This window comes from Somniosus microcephalus, chromosome 12 (genome assembly GCF_052327205.1).
Source record: "Somniosus microcephalus isolate GS21.2 chromosome 12, FLI_Smic_1.0, whole genome shotgun sequence".
Lineage (NCBI taxonomy): Eukaryota > Metazoa > Chordata > Chondrichthyes > Squaliformes > Somniosidae > Somniosus > Somniosus microcephalus.
Window position 1 is genome coordinate 144136306 of NC_140998.1, and position 15150 is coordinate 144151455.

General features: G+C 47.5%; 1 protein-coding gene across 3 annotated transcripts in view; it reads right to left on the bottom strand.

The window, feature by feature from the left end:
- Positions 1-570: 570 nt before the first annotated feature.
- Positions 571-15150, bottom strand: part of ppp1r14d (protein phosphatase 1 regulatory inhibitor subunit 14D) — a 126293-nt gene continuing 111713 nt past the window's right edge. The window contains exons 2-4 of one of the 3 annotated variants that reach the window (XM_086003631.1): positions 6776-6856; positions 5701-5733; positions 571-910 (exon numbers count right to left, since the gene is read on the bottom strand). In XM_086003631.1, coding sequence (XP_085859757.1) covers positions 842-910; positions 5701-5733; positions 6776-6856 — 183 coding nt within the window. In that variant the 3' untranslated portion in view covers positions 571-841. Of the gene's footprint in view, positions 911-4979; positions 5734-6775; positions 6857-15150 lie in introns of those variants that run through there. The other 2 variants (XM_086003633.1, XM_086003632.1) reach the window with 2 other exon arrangements.

The following is a 15150-nucleotide window of genomic DNA, read 5'->3' on the forward strand; positions in this document are numbered from 1 at the left end:
ATCCGTCATGCCGCTTTGGGTTTCACTAATCATTTAAATAATTAAAGAACTTGCATTTCTATCATGTCTTTCATGACCTCAGGACGTCCCAAAGTGCTTTACAGCCAATTAAGTACTTTTTGAAGTGTAGTCACTGTTGTAATGTAGGAAACGCGGCAGCCAATTTGTGCACAGCAAGGTCCCACAAACTGCAATGTGATAATGACCAGATCATCTGATTTTTAAAGTGTTGGTTGAGGGAAAAATATTGGTCAGGACTCCGGGGAGATCGCCCCTGCTCTTCTTCGAATAGTGCCATGGGATCTTTTTACATCCACCTGAGAGGGCCTTCGTTTAATGTCTCATCCGAAAAGCAGCACCTCAGACAGTGCAGCACTCCCTCAGTACTGCACTGGGAGTGTCAGCCTGGATTATGGGCTCAAGTCCCTGGAGTGGGGACTTGAACCCACTACCTTTTGACTCGGAGGTGGGATGATCCCAGCAAATAAGAGGTGTGTGTTTTGAAAGGCGTCGAGTACCAGGAGGGTTAAAACCTACTTCACTTGAGCAGCAGCAGAAGCAGAGCAGAAATTATGCTTAAACATCGTCTTTTTATTAACATTTTAACAAAGAAAAATTCATAAATAGCCACAAACATATCCTGCTCATTGACTTTTTTTTACAAATGCGTGAACTTTGACCCACAGTCTGGCATGCTTCAGAGATTTCAGTCCTGCGATTGGTCCCTTTTTAACCAAAAAAAAAGGGCGTTATTTACATAAATAGGTCAGAGTGAGGCTCGTCCGACCACACGCTTGATTCAGTCACAGCGACTCCATTCCGTTGGTGGTAGCCCTCCGTGTCACTTCTTCTGAGAGACCGTCATTTTCCGAAGTCCCTTTATTCTAATTAGTAGCTCATTAATAAAATCCTAGACGGGTGGGGGGAAACAAAGAAAACAGGTTTCAGCCTCAGTGCTTTTCCTGCTCAGTGCGGGGGGGGGGGGTGGTGTGGGGGGAGGGCGGGGCGGGGGAAAGGGGCTATGGAAACTGAATGTTTACACTGGACAGAAGCAAGCGGATGAGAGAACATACCGACGTGTTCAAGATTATAGAGGATACAGATAAATTGATGTTAATTCTCTATAAATTTGAGCTCCTCCAAAACTCTGCTGCCCGTATCCGATCTCGCACCAAGTGCCGTTCACCCATCACCCTGTGCTCGCTGATCTACATTGGCTCCCGTTCCGGCAACGCCTCAGATTTAAAACTCTGACCCTTGTGTTCACATCCCTCCATGGCCTTGGCCCTCCCTATCTCTGTAACCTCCTCCAGCCCTACAATCAATGTTCCCTCTAATGTTTTTTCTCTCTATTTTTTTTTCCCGTGCGCGGAAGAATATACTTGTCATAGAGGGAGTGCAACGAAGGTTCACGAGATTGATTCCTGGGATGGCGGGACTGTCCTATGAGAAGAGATTGAGTAAACTAGGCCTGTATTCTCTTGAATTCAGAAGAATGAGAGGGGATCTCATTGAAGCACACTAAATTATTACAGGGCTTGATAGGGTGGATGCTGGGAGAATGTTTCCCTTGGCTGGGGAGTCTAGAACCAGGGGCCACAGCCTCAGGATATAGGGTAGGCCATTCAGGACCAAGATGAGAAGAAATTTCTTCACTCAGAGGGTGGTGAATCTTTGGAATTCTCTACCCCAGAGGGCTGTGGAAGCTCAGTCATTGGGTATATTCAAAACAAGTCGATAGATTTCTGACTAGTAAGGGCATCAAGGGATATGGCGAGAGGGCCGGTGAATGGAATTGAGGCAGAAGATCAGCCATGATCTCATTGAATGGCGGAGCAGGCTCGAAGGGCCGAATGGCCTAATACTGCTCCTATTTCTTATGTTCTTTAAATTTGCTGCCCGGCCGTGCACACGCAGTAGTTTTTCCAGCGGCAACAGCCGGTGAGTGGCCTGCGCGGGACCTCCCGATCGATGTGTGGCCAGGCGCTCGCGCACCTTAGGGGGAACGTCGCCTACAACCCTCCGAGATCTCTGTTCCTCCAGTTCTGGCCTCTTGTCAATCTCCCCCACCATTGGTGGCCATGCCTTCAGCTGCCTGGGCCCCAAGCTCTGGAATTCCCTCCCTAAACCTCTCCGCCTCTCTATCTCTTGCTCCTCCTTTAAGACCCTCTTTAAAACCCATCTCATTGGCCAAGCTTTTAGTCACCACTCCTAATGTCTCTTTCTTTGGCTCGGTGTCAACTTTTGTCTGATTATGCTCCTGTGAAGCGTCTTGGGATGTTTTACTACATTAAAGGTGCTATATAAATGCAAGTTGTTGTTTAATATAACAACGGTATTGACCCAAGCTCAGAAAAGGGAAGGTGAACAGATAGTTTTGACTTAACTACTTTAAACAGAAGGCTGTCAATATATTGAATCGACTACCTGGAGAGAAAGTGAGGATGGATATAGTGTTGCCAGATTTAGATCAATATTTGGGAGAGAAAGGCATTGAGGGGTATGAGAGATAGTGTATGGTACTCTTTGGTCCTTTACCTTCCTATATTTTTACAACAGGACAGTTACATTACACATTTTGACCTCACATTGATGCAAAAATGTGCAGTGAAGTTCCCGAGTTGACAATGCTTTGTGTTTTAACAAGTGGCAGTAGGGCACCTCCAGGGGGCAGCCTTGTGCCATTTTGGCTGCACTGCGACTGGTGAAACCTCCATTTTTTTAACTTTTCGTACATAGAATTACATAGCATTTACAACACAGAAACAGGCCATTCGGCTCAACACGACCTTCCGCCCTCCCTACTTTGTCTAACTCTATCAACATCTCCTTCTGTTCCTTTCTCCCTCGTGTTTATCTGGATTCCCCTTAAATGCATCTATCCTGGTCGCCTCAACTACTCCTTGTGGTGGCAAGTTCCACATTCTAACCACTTGCTGGGTAAAGAAGTTTCTCCTAAATTCCTTATTGGATTTATTAGTGACTATATTATATTTATTGCCCCTAGCTTTGGACTCCCCCACAAGTGGAAACATCTTCTCTACGTCTACCCTATCAAACCCTTTCATAATCTTAAAGATCTCTATCAGGTCACCCCTCAGCCTTCTATTTTCTAGAAAAAAGAACTCCAGCCTAGTCAGCCTTTCCTGACAGTTGTACCCACTCAGTTCTGGTATCATCCTTGTAAATCTTTTTTGACCTCCTCCAATGCATTTATATCCCTTTTTGTAATATGGAGGCCAGACTGTGCACAGTACTCCAAGTGTGGTCTAACCAAGGTTCTATACAAGTTTAACATAACATCTCTGATTTTGAATTCTATTCCTCTAGAAATAGCTTATACAAGCTCTGGTCTCCTTGACTAGAGTGACATGAAGCCAGCAGTATAACTTCACACCTTACGGTCTAAATAATAATGTAACCATCTTGATTCGGTGATTTGCTTGTTGTAGTCATGCTGAATAAAGCTGACATTGATTGTGTGACTGCAGTGTGACAAGGGCTGAATGTGGACCATATTGTTGGGGGAGAATATCGTCCCTACACAGCTATCACCACACTCAGTCAATATCAACAATCAAAATGAAAGGAGTCAGTGGTCTCTTTAACTCTGCCCCAACATTATGCTTTACGAAAAGAAATAAAGACTAGCATTTATATAGCACCATTCACAACCCAAAGACGTCCCAAAGTGCTTTACAGCCAATTAAGTACTTCTAAAGTGCAGTCACTGTTGTAATGTAGGATACCCAGCAGCCAATTTGCGCACAGCAAGGTCCCACCAACAGCAAAGAGATAAATGACCAGATAATCTGTTTTTGGATGAGGGATAAATATTGGCCAGGACTCCCCAGCTCTTCTTCACATAGTGTCATTGAATCTTTTGTGCCCACCTCATAGGTAGACAAGGCCGTGGCTTAACATCGCATTCAAAAGACTGCACCTCCGACAGTGCAGCACTCCCTCTACCGCACTGGGGCCTAGAAATTCAGTTAGGGGCGCCCAGCTAGCCTGGGCGCCGGAATTACCGCTGTGCGCGGAGCCACTTGCGCCAGCGGGAAATTCAGTTTCAGCGCCCCAAGTGGAAGCCAGCCGCTAAACAAGGGTTTCGGCGCCCCGCTTGGGGCGCTGAAACTGAATATCGGCGTGTAAAGTGCCGCAGCGCCACCCGCTGCGGCACGGCAGCCTGCGGTACTGCAGGCCTTCCTCTCATTCTTAAGGGGGAGGTGCCTGCAACAGCGCGATCCCCGCTCGCGAGCGCCGGCAAATGAGCCCGGCACCAAGGAGAAGTGCCGGGCTCTCTGGAAACAGCCGGCAATGCCGCAGGGGGGTGGTGTAGGAGGCCGGGGACGGAGGTGCGGGCAGGCGGCCGCCGGAAAAGCGGCCGGCCGCACCTCCACCTTAACTCGCCCCACTACCGGCACAGGTAGGCCCCGTGTACCGGTCGCTATTTGCGGCCGGCGCGGGGGAGGCGGCAGCAACCAAATATGGCCAGCGGGGCGCTGCGCACACCGATGACGTCATCGGTGGCGGCGCAGCGCTACTGGCTAACGCCGCCATTAGCGCCCCGCTAAATATCGCGGTAGGTTTGCACAGTGGCGCAAAAGCCCTCTTTGGGCGCAAACTGGTGGCGCAGGCCACTGAATTTCTAGGCCTGGGAGTGTCAGCCTAGATTTTGAGCTCAAGCCACTGGACTGGGACTCAAACACACAACCTTCTGACTCAGAGGTCACTTTAGATGCCACCTCAGATCCTTCACTTCAATGCGTGAGATTTCTAATCTGTGCCAAATTAGGGGCCGTTTTGTGTTGTAGGACCCATGCCCACTAGGACTTTTTAAAATAAAAACATAAATACTAGAAATACTCAGCAGGTCAGGCAGCATTTATGGAGAGAGAAACAGAGTTAACATTTCAGGTCGATGACCTTTCGTCAGAAAGTTCTGACGAAGGGTCATCGACCTGAAACGTTAACTCTGTTTCTCTCTCCACAGATGCTGCCTGACCCACTGAGTGTTTCCAGCATTTTCTGTTTTTGATTTCAGATTTCCAGCATCCACAGTATTTTGCTTTTGTATTAGGACTTTTAAAAAATTCATTCTCAGGATATGGGCGTCACCGGCAAGGGTGGCATTTATTGCCCATCCCTAGTTCTCCTTGAGAAGGTGGTGGTGGACCTTCTTGAATCAAAGCAGATTGATACCACTGAATGTCTTGCTAGGTCCAATTCAGAGGGCAGTTAAGAGTCAGCCACGTGGGTGTAGGACTGGAGTCACATTTAGGCCCAAACCGGTTAATAATGGCTGGTTTCCTTCCCTAAAGGACATTAGTGAAGCAGTTGAGTTTTTATGATAATCCGACAGCTTCATGGTCACTTTTACTGATCCTAGTAATTCTCAAATTCCCATGGTGGAATTTGAACCCACGTTCTCTGGATCACTAGTCCAGTGACATAACCAGTACGTTACCACTGGTGTGCGCAAACTCATTTCGCTTAGAGCTCTTACAGCCAGCAGATAAAGAAGATCTTCATCCCACCAGTCTGAAATGGACTTGATGCAATTCCTAGCCTGTCAGCCCTCTGAACCCCCCCAGCCCAACCCCCGCTCCCCCCTCTGCTTTTCCTGCAAGTGAACTCATCACAGGTTGAGGTGGCCGCCATGTTTGAGAGAAGTGTCACTGAGCAGAAGGTTTCACTTACACCTGTGGGTTTACAACATTCTTGTAGCATCTCCTGTGGTAAAAAGACAAAACTGTCAGTTTAAAGCATAGACATTAGAAAAAATAGCTGGCCAAGTTCCGTGTCATGGTTCTGATCTTCCGCACAGCCCACTTTCCTTCTTGGAGCCTAACTGGGTGGGCCAGTAACCAGGGAAACATCAAAATAAAAGGCCAACCCTCCTTGTGCAGGACGCCACCAAGGTTGAATAGAGTAGAAGAGAAGACAAGATAAATCAGGATATGGTGAAGTGTAGCGTACTCTTTATTTTGTATGATTATATAAAGATTATATATGGAGCGAATTAAGTGAGCCCGGTCATAACTGCCATTCTGTATGTTTATCTTATTGTGAAATAAAGCCACTTATTGGTTTGTGTCTAGCCTTGTCTCATCAATTACTTGCTTGGTCTGCGATCAGAGAAATTTAAGACATACACATGCAGAAGACACAAAAATCTGGTTCAGATCAGAAGGACATACTATTGTTACATAAGAACATAAGAAATAGGAGCAGGAGTAGGCCATTTGGCCCGTCAAGCCTGCTCCGCCATTCAATAAGATCATGGCTGATCTTCTACCTCATCTCCACTTTCCTGCACTATCCCCATATCCCTTGATTCCCTTAATATGCAAAAATCTATCGATCTCTGTCTTGAATATACTCAATGACTGAGCCTCCACAGCCTTCTGGGATAGAGAATTCCAAAGATTCACCACCCTCTGAGTGACAACCCCCCACCCCTGATTACTCTATGGTGCAGTTAGATACAGGACAGCGTGATTCAACTTCCATAAAATTAATAGACCTGTTACAGGAATGACTACCGCTACTGAACCCGAGAAGTGAATTTGGAACAGGTCCTGGTGGTGAGACTATCTTTAATGGGGTCATAGTGGGGAGACTCTTTAATGGGGTCCTAATGGGGAGTCTCTTTAATGGGATCATAGTGGGGAGACTTTCTTTAAACTGAAAGAAATGACTGAATTGAATCAAATTGGGATAGAAGCCGTAATGTTCTGGACTGCAAAGTGGATTCCCAACAGCAAGCGGTTACCTGGAGTTTGGAACGCTGGTCTTCATCTGAGATTTCTAGCAGTTCATCGATGTCAATCTCCAGTTCTGGGATTTCTTCCTCCTTCAGGAATAAGGAAAATATTTATCAAAAGCAACATTACAGACCTGGGAACAGACAACTGGAGACAATGGGAAGAGTGGAGTCCAGTAAGACAAGCCGTGAATTCCAATAGGTTTCTGATGTATTCCATTCTCTCCCACTGCCAGAGATAGCCGCAGAATTTTGAGGGCCCCCGCTACATTAGCCCTTGGGTGCCCTTTGCTCAGCCTGGACTATTCCACTCTGCTACCTGTGTTGGTATTAGTGCCATGCAGAAGTGTGATTGGTGCACCGTTACTGCACACATCCTGGGTTAGCTCACGCTGTGGGAAGACTTCCTCCGTGTGCTGTGTGTAAAAAAAAACGGGCTGCTTTATGATTGCACAGTACACATGGAAAAGGTTTCCCTGCTGTGAGAGCACAAATCTTTGGTTAGAAGAGCTGCTCATATACTTGAGATTCGGCGATGGTAATGCCGTTGAATGTCAAGGGGCAGTGGTTAGACTCTCGCTTGTTGGAGATAGTCATATGTGCCTGGCACTTGTATGGCGCGAATGTTACCTGCCACTTATCAGCCCAAGCCTGAACGTCGCCCAGGTCTTGTTGCATGTGGGCATGGACTGCTTCATTATCTGAGGAGTTGCGAATGGCACTGAACACTGTGTGGTCATCAGCGAACATCCCCATTTCTGACTTTATGTTGGAGGGAAGGTCATTGATGAATCAGATGAAGATGGTTGGGCCTTGGACACTGCCCTGAGGAAATCCTGCAGCGATGTCCTGGGGCTGTGATGATTGACCTTCAACCACCACAACCTGTGTCAACCTGAGCAAGGCAATGCTCCTTGCCAATAATCTCAATAATCTCTCGGACCTCTTTATGGAGATTGACCCATTCTTGGAGCGTAGTTTAAAATTCAAGCGAGGTTTGGAGGATTTAATGAGATCACACAAGCAGGTCCAGAAAGATATTCAGAAAAAAATGAGTCAAACATCCATCGCAGAATTCTTTAAGACCCCCGCTTGATTTGGCACCCCATCCGCCACCTAAAACATTCACTCCCTCCACCACTGGCGTACCGTGGCTGCAGTGTGTACCATCTACAAGATGCACTGCAGCACCTCCCAAACCCGCGACCTCTTCCACCTAGAAGGCACATGGAAACACCACCACCTCCAAGTTCCCTTCCAGATCACACACCATCCTGACTTGGAAGTATATCGCCGATCCTTCACCGTCACTGGGTCAAAATCCTGGAACTCCCTCGCTAACAGCACGGTGGGAGTACCTTCACCACACGGACTGCAGTGGTTCAAGGCGGCTTGTAGATGGTACACACTGCAGCCACGGTACGCCGGTGGTGGAGGGAATGAATGTTTAAGGTGGTGGATAGGGTGCCAATCAAATGGGCAGTTTGATTAATACAGCTGAAAATGGGGTTATCACAAAAAAATAAGCATTCTAAATCACAGTGTCAATCCACCACCTGTGAGTAACCCGATTTTAAATGACTGAAATTGACTTAAAAAAAATATATAAAACTCTTTTCGAGTTAGATTAGGGAACAGTAGTCAGTTGCTTAGTAAATTGAAAAAGAACATTCAAAGGGGACAAAATGGGGTCACGCCCCCTCAGGGCGCTAACTTCGCCGGAGCACTAAGTTAGCACCCCCGCGCCGGAAATTCAATGGTAGCACCCCAAGCAGAAGGCGGGGCGCTACTGGAAACGCTCCCCCTCCCTCTTGGGGCGCTCCCATTTAATATCGCGGCGCTACATGCAACAGCGCCACGCGCGTCGGCACATAGCGTCGCGGTATTGCAGGCCTCCCTCCCCTGATTAAAGGGGAGGGGCCTAACGCAGCGCGACCCAGCGCCCTGCTGGACCCGATCGCGGCCGGCACCCCGCAGGAGGAGGCGAAAGGGGGCAGGTGCTGGCAGGCAACCCAAAAAAAATGGCCGCCCAGCATCTGACCTTTAATTTGCGTTATCGTGGCCGCGGCCGCAAACAGGGCACCCTGACTCTGTCGGACATAGTGTCCAGCCGTAGGTCAGGGGGCGTGAGCCAACTTTGCGGCCGGGGCGCGAGCGGGGTGCTGCGTACGGCGATTACGTCATCGCCGGAAGTGCAGCGCCGCGGGTCGCTATCGGCTACCGCCGCCGCTAACCTCTTACTGAATTTCGCAGGAGGCGTTAGCGGCGCCGCGAACGGGCGCTAGGGGCTTTGCACCCCGTTAGCGCCCCCCTTGGCGCAAAGCAACCCAATTTTTCCCCCAAAACCTTTTAAAATGTGCCTATCAGTGTCCCTGTGCCCAAAAGATCCAGCGTAATTTTTGGAGCCTCCTTGAAGGCCCGCAAACGAGCGCAATTTTCGGAAACTCCCAATGGTGAGTAATTCACCCTGGGGGCATGGCCAGTTTTGTGGGCGGGGCCTGCTTTCAGCGTGATGTTTTTTAAACTAGCGCAAAAGATCACAGAGACTCAAGTTGCACTGAATGCAATTTGCACTTAAAATTCCACGATCGTTTGCGCTGGTTGCGCTGATAGCGGGCGAAGCGTGTCGAAAAAACCAACGCAATCAAATGGAAACTCCAAGAACTTGTTTTAGTCAACTAAAAGATCTACTGCTATGGGGATGTGTGGCGTATTCCTTATTTTCTATTAATATGCAAAGACAAATTGCAATGATTGAAATAAGTGGATTCATTCAATGCTCTGTATGTTTATCTGACATGCAAATAAAGCAGCATAACAATTTGTCTCCCCATGTGTTCACTCGGCCTGTCTTCAGAGAGATTGAAGCAGTACACGTGAAAGATACGAGCATCCCGATCCGGACCACAAGAGGGCGCTATTGCCACTATGGGTGAGTAAACAGAGGGCAGGAGCGACTGACACCATTGCACCCAGAAGGTAGCTATACCAGCAGTTAAGTACTCACTGTAGTGCTTTGAGGATTAACTAGTTTGGGCTGCCTGGGACCCACTGTGACGGAGCAGCTTAAAAGTCCTGCAAAGCACCTACAGTGGATTCAATTCTGAAAGAAGAAAGAAAGACTTGCATTTATATAGCGCCTTTCATGACCACCGGACGTCTCAAAGCGCTTTACAGCCAATGAAGTACTTTTGAAGTGTAGTCACTGTTGTAATGTAGGAAACACAGCAGCCAATTTGCGCACAGCAGGTTCCCACAAACAGCGATGTGATAATGACCAGATAATCTGTTTTTGTTATGTTGGTTGAGGGATAAATATTGGCCAGGACACCGGGCAGAACTCCCCTGCTCTTCTTCGAAATAGTGCCACGGGATCTTTTACATCCACCTGAGAGAGTAGACGGTGCCTCGGTTTAACATCTCATCCGAAAGACTGCACCTCCGACAGTGCAGCACTCCCTCAGCACTGCACTGGAGTGTCAGCCTAGCTTTATGTGCTCAAGTCCCTGGCGTGGGACTTGAACCCACAACCTTCTGACTCAGAGGCGAGGGTGCTACCAACTGAGCCACAGCTGACAGTACTGGATCAACATTGGGGCACCATTTTTACTGAAGCCTAACTGGATTCAAACCTTTCTACATATGGTACTGGCTGGCGGAGCAGGGGTGCCGTACAGCCACCGCGGGCTTCATCAGGGTCAGCTGTGGCTCAGTGCGAGCACTCTCGACTCTGAGCCAAGCATCATCCAATCGGGTAACGAAAAGTCTGTTTGTTTGTAAATTGGCCGTGGGAAGGCATTGCGAGGATGGACGTGTCGGGTGGACCAATGGCGGAGCTTCGGGGCGGTTGGAGGTGGGCGGTCATGTGACAAAACCTCCAGGAATGCGTCCAACCAGAGTTGGCATTCCTACGCAAGAGGGAAAGAGAAACAAAAGAGTACAATAAAATGTCTGGAGCCAGCAAGATCACTTGACGAGAGCACAACCTGCTTTAACTGATCATTAACATGGCTCCAGTATAATCAATGAACCAGACCGTCTGTGTGAATTAATGTGATGGAGGAGGGGTGGGGGGACGGGGTTAGAAGCAATCCCATGAAACAAGGAAGGGTTGAACTGCATTTAGATCATTATTGGAAGATTATAGCCCCTCTTGTATATGAAAGGTTAGTTAGAGAGACAGTAATGGATGTATCCATGGAAACCACACAGCAGTGCAGGCCTCACTACAAGTAGGGAGCAATCAGTCAACACTCTCAAAACACACAAAAGAGACCACAAAAAAATTGTACTCTGAGCACGTTCATTACCAGTAAAATCCATCCCTATAATCATATCACATTTTATAATAAAAAAATCAAAACATTCTCATCTCTCTCACAGCCTAAAATATAATGATACAGAATAATGGATACATGGGAATGAGTTACAGGCTGGATTCACATCGAGAGGTTCTGATGGTTTATATATAGAATAATGGATACCCTGGGAGTGAGTTACAGGCTAGAATCTAATCGAGGGGTTCTGATGGTTTATATATAGAATAATGGATACCCTGGGAGTGAGTTACAGGCTGGAATCTAATCGAGGAGTTCAGATGGTTTATGTATAGAATAATGAAGACCCAGGAGTGAGTTATAAGCTGGAATATAGTAATCAAGGATCCTAAGCTGAGCCTGACACTGCCCTTACCGGATGTCAGCAGAAATAGCAATTAAATTAGCATAGGTACATCATTGGCAAAGCGACACTCCAAAGCACATCACCTGATTTCCAAGATTAGCCAAAGTGTAATTTAACAACATTGGGCATTAAGTCCGATATATGTCCCCAATGTTTGTGATTAAATGCATCACCTGATATTGTGCTGGGCCAGACAAACCAGACAGATTCACCTCAGATCTGTTGTTGTAAATTATCCTCAGTACTTCTTAGGGAGGAGAGAATCATCCGGGGATTAGCTATAAACACACACACACAAACACACAAAAACAAACATACACATATGCACAAACACACACATGCATGCAGTATGAAACACACACACACACATACTAACAAACACACATGCACTAAAGCACATGCATGCAGTATGGAAACACACACACAGGCATACTAACAAACACACATGCACTAAAACACGCGCATGCAGCATTAAACACATACACATGCACTAACAAACACATGCATGCACTCAAAACACACACAGGAACAGGCACAAACACACACATGCACTAACACATGCACTCACAAACACACACACAGACACACACGCATAAACTCACAAACATGTGCACGCACAGACACACGCACGAACTCACAAACATACACACACTCACAAATACAACACGCACAAATACAACACGCATACACACATACGTGCACTCTCTAGCAGGACTCACTCGATGGCAATTGGGGATGTGAGCACTGAACCCAATCCTATTCTCATCCAATATGCACACACATGCACTTCCTGGAGTCACAGGACTGTGACCAGGATCGGGGACCATGGCTGATTCTTTGCTCTGCTCCCTACCTCCAGGAGATTAAGGTTAATTGTATCCACCTTACTTCCACCCCAGTTGAGAGCAACGAACTCTGCACTGACTCAAACTCCAACCTGGAGCCTTCCTGGTTTGCTTGACTCAGTACCGCATTCATCAACTGAGCTAGATGGAGGGCATATATTTTTAATGGGGCGGGTGGTTCACTTGCCCTGTCTCCATAGCTGTCTCTTGTTTTCTTGCTCTCCTGGAAGAGAGACTGTGGGAATTACCAGCACATTCACCGTGCCCATTGGATAGCAGGGCCGAGGAGGGGGAGAGACCCAGCAAACACCAGCGACATTCCCCACAGTTCACAATGAAACAGATCAGATTATTGGGCTGCCTTTCGGCTCGAGTCTGCAATTTCAGCATCCAAAACGACGCCAGTCTACAGTAATGTAGTGGTTACGTTATTGGGCTAGAGGCCTGAACTAATAATCCAGGGAACGCGGGTGCAAATCCCACCATGGCAGTCTGAGAATTTGAGAATTACTGGGATCAGTAAAAGTGACCGTGTAGCTGTCAGACTGTCGTAAAAACCCAACTGGTTCACTAATGTCCTTTAGGAAAGGAAACCTGTGACTCCAGCCTTACACCCAGCTGGTTGACTCTGAACTTCCCCCTGAAGTGGCATAGCGAGTTACTCAGTTGAATCAAACCAGTGGTTCAAGGAGAAGGCCCACCACCAACCTTCTCAGGGAAATTAGGGATGGGCAATAAATATCGGCATTGCCACATCCCGAGCAATGAGAAAAATCCGAGACTTGCATTGTTGATGTTCTACTTGTCGAGCTGATGTTGCCAAGGCCCCAGAACGTTCCAGGTCGTGTCAGCCACTGCTGACATCATCAGTTACCATCTGATGGGGAAGACTGAAGGTCACTGTGTTCGTCCAAAAAAAAAAACCTCCATTCAATATCCATTGCACACAGAGTCCTTTCATTTACAATACGAAGGAAAACACCATCATCGGAAGGCTTTGGAGAAGGAAGCTTTGTTTCAACAATTTAACCCTCTGGAGTGTATAGCAGGATTGAGCGTGAACAATGGATCCTCGGTGGAGCTGGTCGCGATGTGCTTCAATGCATCTCTACAGAGTGTCAGCCATGGCTCAGTGGGTAGCACTCTCGCTCCAGAGACTTGAGCCCATAATTCAGGCTGACACTGTCGAATGAGACATTAAACCGAGACCCCATCTGCCCTCTCGGGTGGACGTAAAAGATCCCATGGCACTATTTCGAAGAAGAGCAGAGGAGAGTTCTCCCCGGTGTCCTGGCCAATATTTATCCCTCAACGAACATCACTAAAACAGATTATATGGTCATTACCACACTGCTGTTTGCGGAACCTTGCTGTGCGCAAATTGGCTGCCGTGTTTCCCAAAAGTACTCAATTAACTGTGAAGCGCTTTGGGACATCCTGAAAGTCTTTCTTTTTATGGGGAAAAATTGAGGTGTAAAAATGTCATCAACCACTGCCAAAAGGAAACCGAGAGCTGGGAAAAGCTCAGCTAGGGAATGAATGGAGTCGGAATGTGAGGGAGTGGTAGTGGAGTTTTGGGAGATATTCCCAATCTCTGAGGCAGACCAAGGTGCATTGTGGTGAATGCCAAATGGTGTCCCTGAGCCTCATGCAGAGCCGAAATGATGGCAGGCAATGGACAAATGAAAGCATTTGGGAGCAAAGGTCAGTGCAGTGGGAGTTGTGTTCCTCCCCTAGTAGGTGCAGCACAGGAGCTGGGAGGTATTTTCAGGGTTAAGGAAAAGAACGGAGAGGACATGGAGTAGCCACGTGAAGAGCAGTGCAATTTGGGATTCCTCAGGCAACAACCATAACATTAGTAACTTTTATTTATAAGCGCTGTATGAATGAAAGTTGTTACTGTTTTAGTGTTTATTGAACCTCACAGCACAGGAGGAGGCCATTCGGCCTGTGCCAGCTTTTTGAAAGAGCTGTCCAATTAGTCCCACCCCCCTGCTCTTTCCCCCATAGCTCTGCAAATATTTCCTGTTCAAGCATTTATCCAATTCCCTTTCAAAATGTATAACTGAATCTGCTTCCACCACCCTTTCTGGCAGGGCATTCCAGATCACAACAATTCACTACTTACATTTTTCCCCCCTCATGTCGCCTCTGGTTCTTTTGCCAATTACAATATCAATTTGTCACCCCCTCCCCCCGCCCCCCCCCACACAGATATATTCAATCTGTGTCCTCTGGTTACCAGCCCTGCTGCCAGTGGAAACAGTTTCTTCTTATTTACTCCATCAAAACCCCTCATAAGTTTAGAACACTTGAGGATAATCGAGGTTGTCTCACCCAGGAAGTGGAGGTGAATTTAGAATTAGCTTCCATTTTAAGCCTCGGCTTTGTACACAGGGAGATCACATTCACTCAGCATCATCCTGAGCTGGACCGAATTGGATCTGCGAGTGTTTGAGCTCACCTCTGCCCGAGTGAAGGTGGTGAACCAGACAAGATCAATTTACTAGCCTGACATACTGACTGGGTTGTATAATCTCGTTCTCTCTCCCTTCTATATTTTGCTTCAGTTTGTACCACACCAGGCACCCTCTCCCCTCCTCCTCCCCACCCCTCCCACCCCCCCCCCGAACCCATGGCTCGGTGGGTAAATTCGCCACCCAGTAAGCCATAGAAATAAGGAAAGTCCCAGGTTCAAGGCCCTGGGCTGCAATGTTACCTGAGGGGCAGAGGCTGAAGTTCTACCTTTACCTTCAGAGCCCCACGGTTTACACCCTAGGGGTGCGGGGGCTGGGTGAAAAAAATCAGACAAGCGTCCAGTGTGTGTGTGTGTGTGTGTATCACAGAGAATAAGTG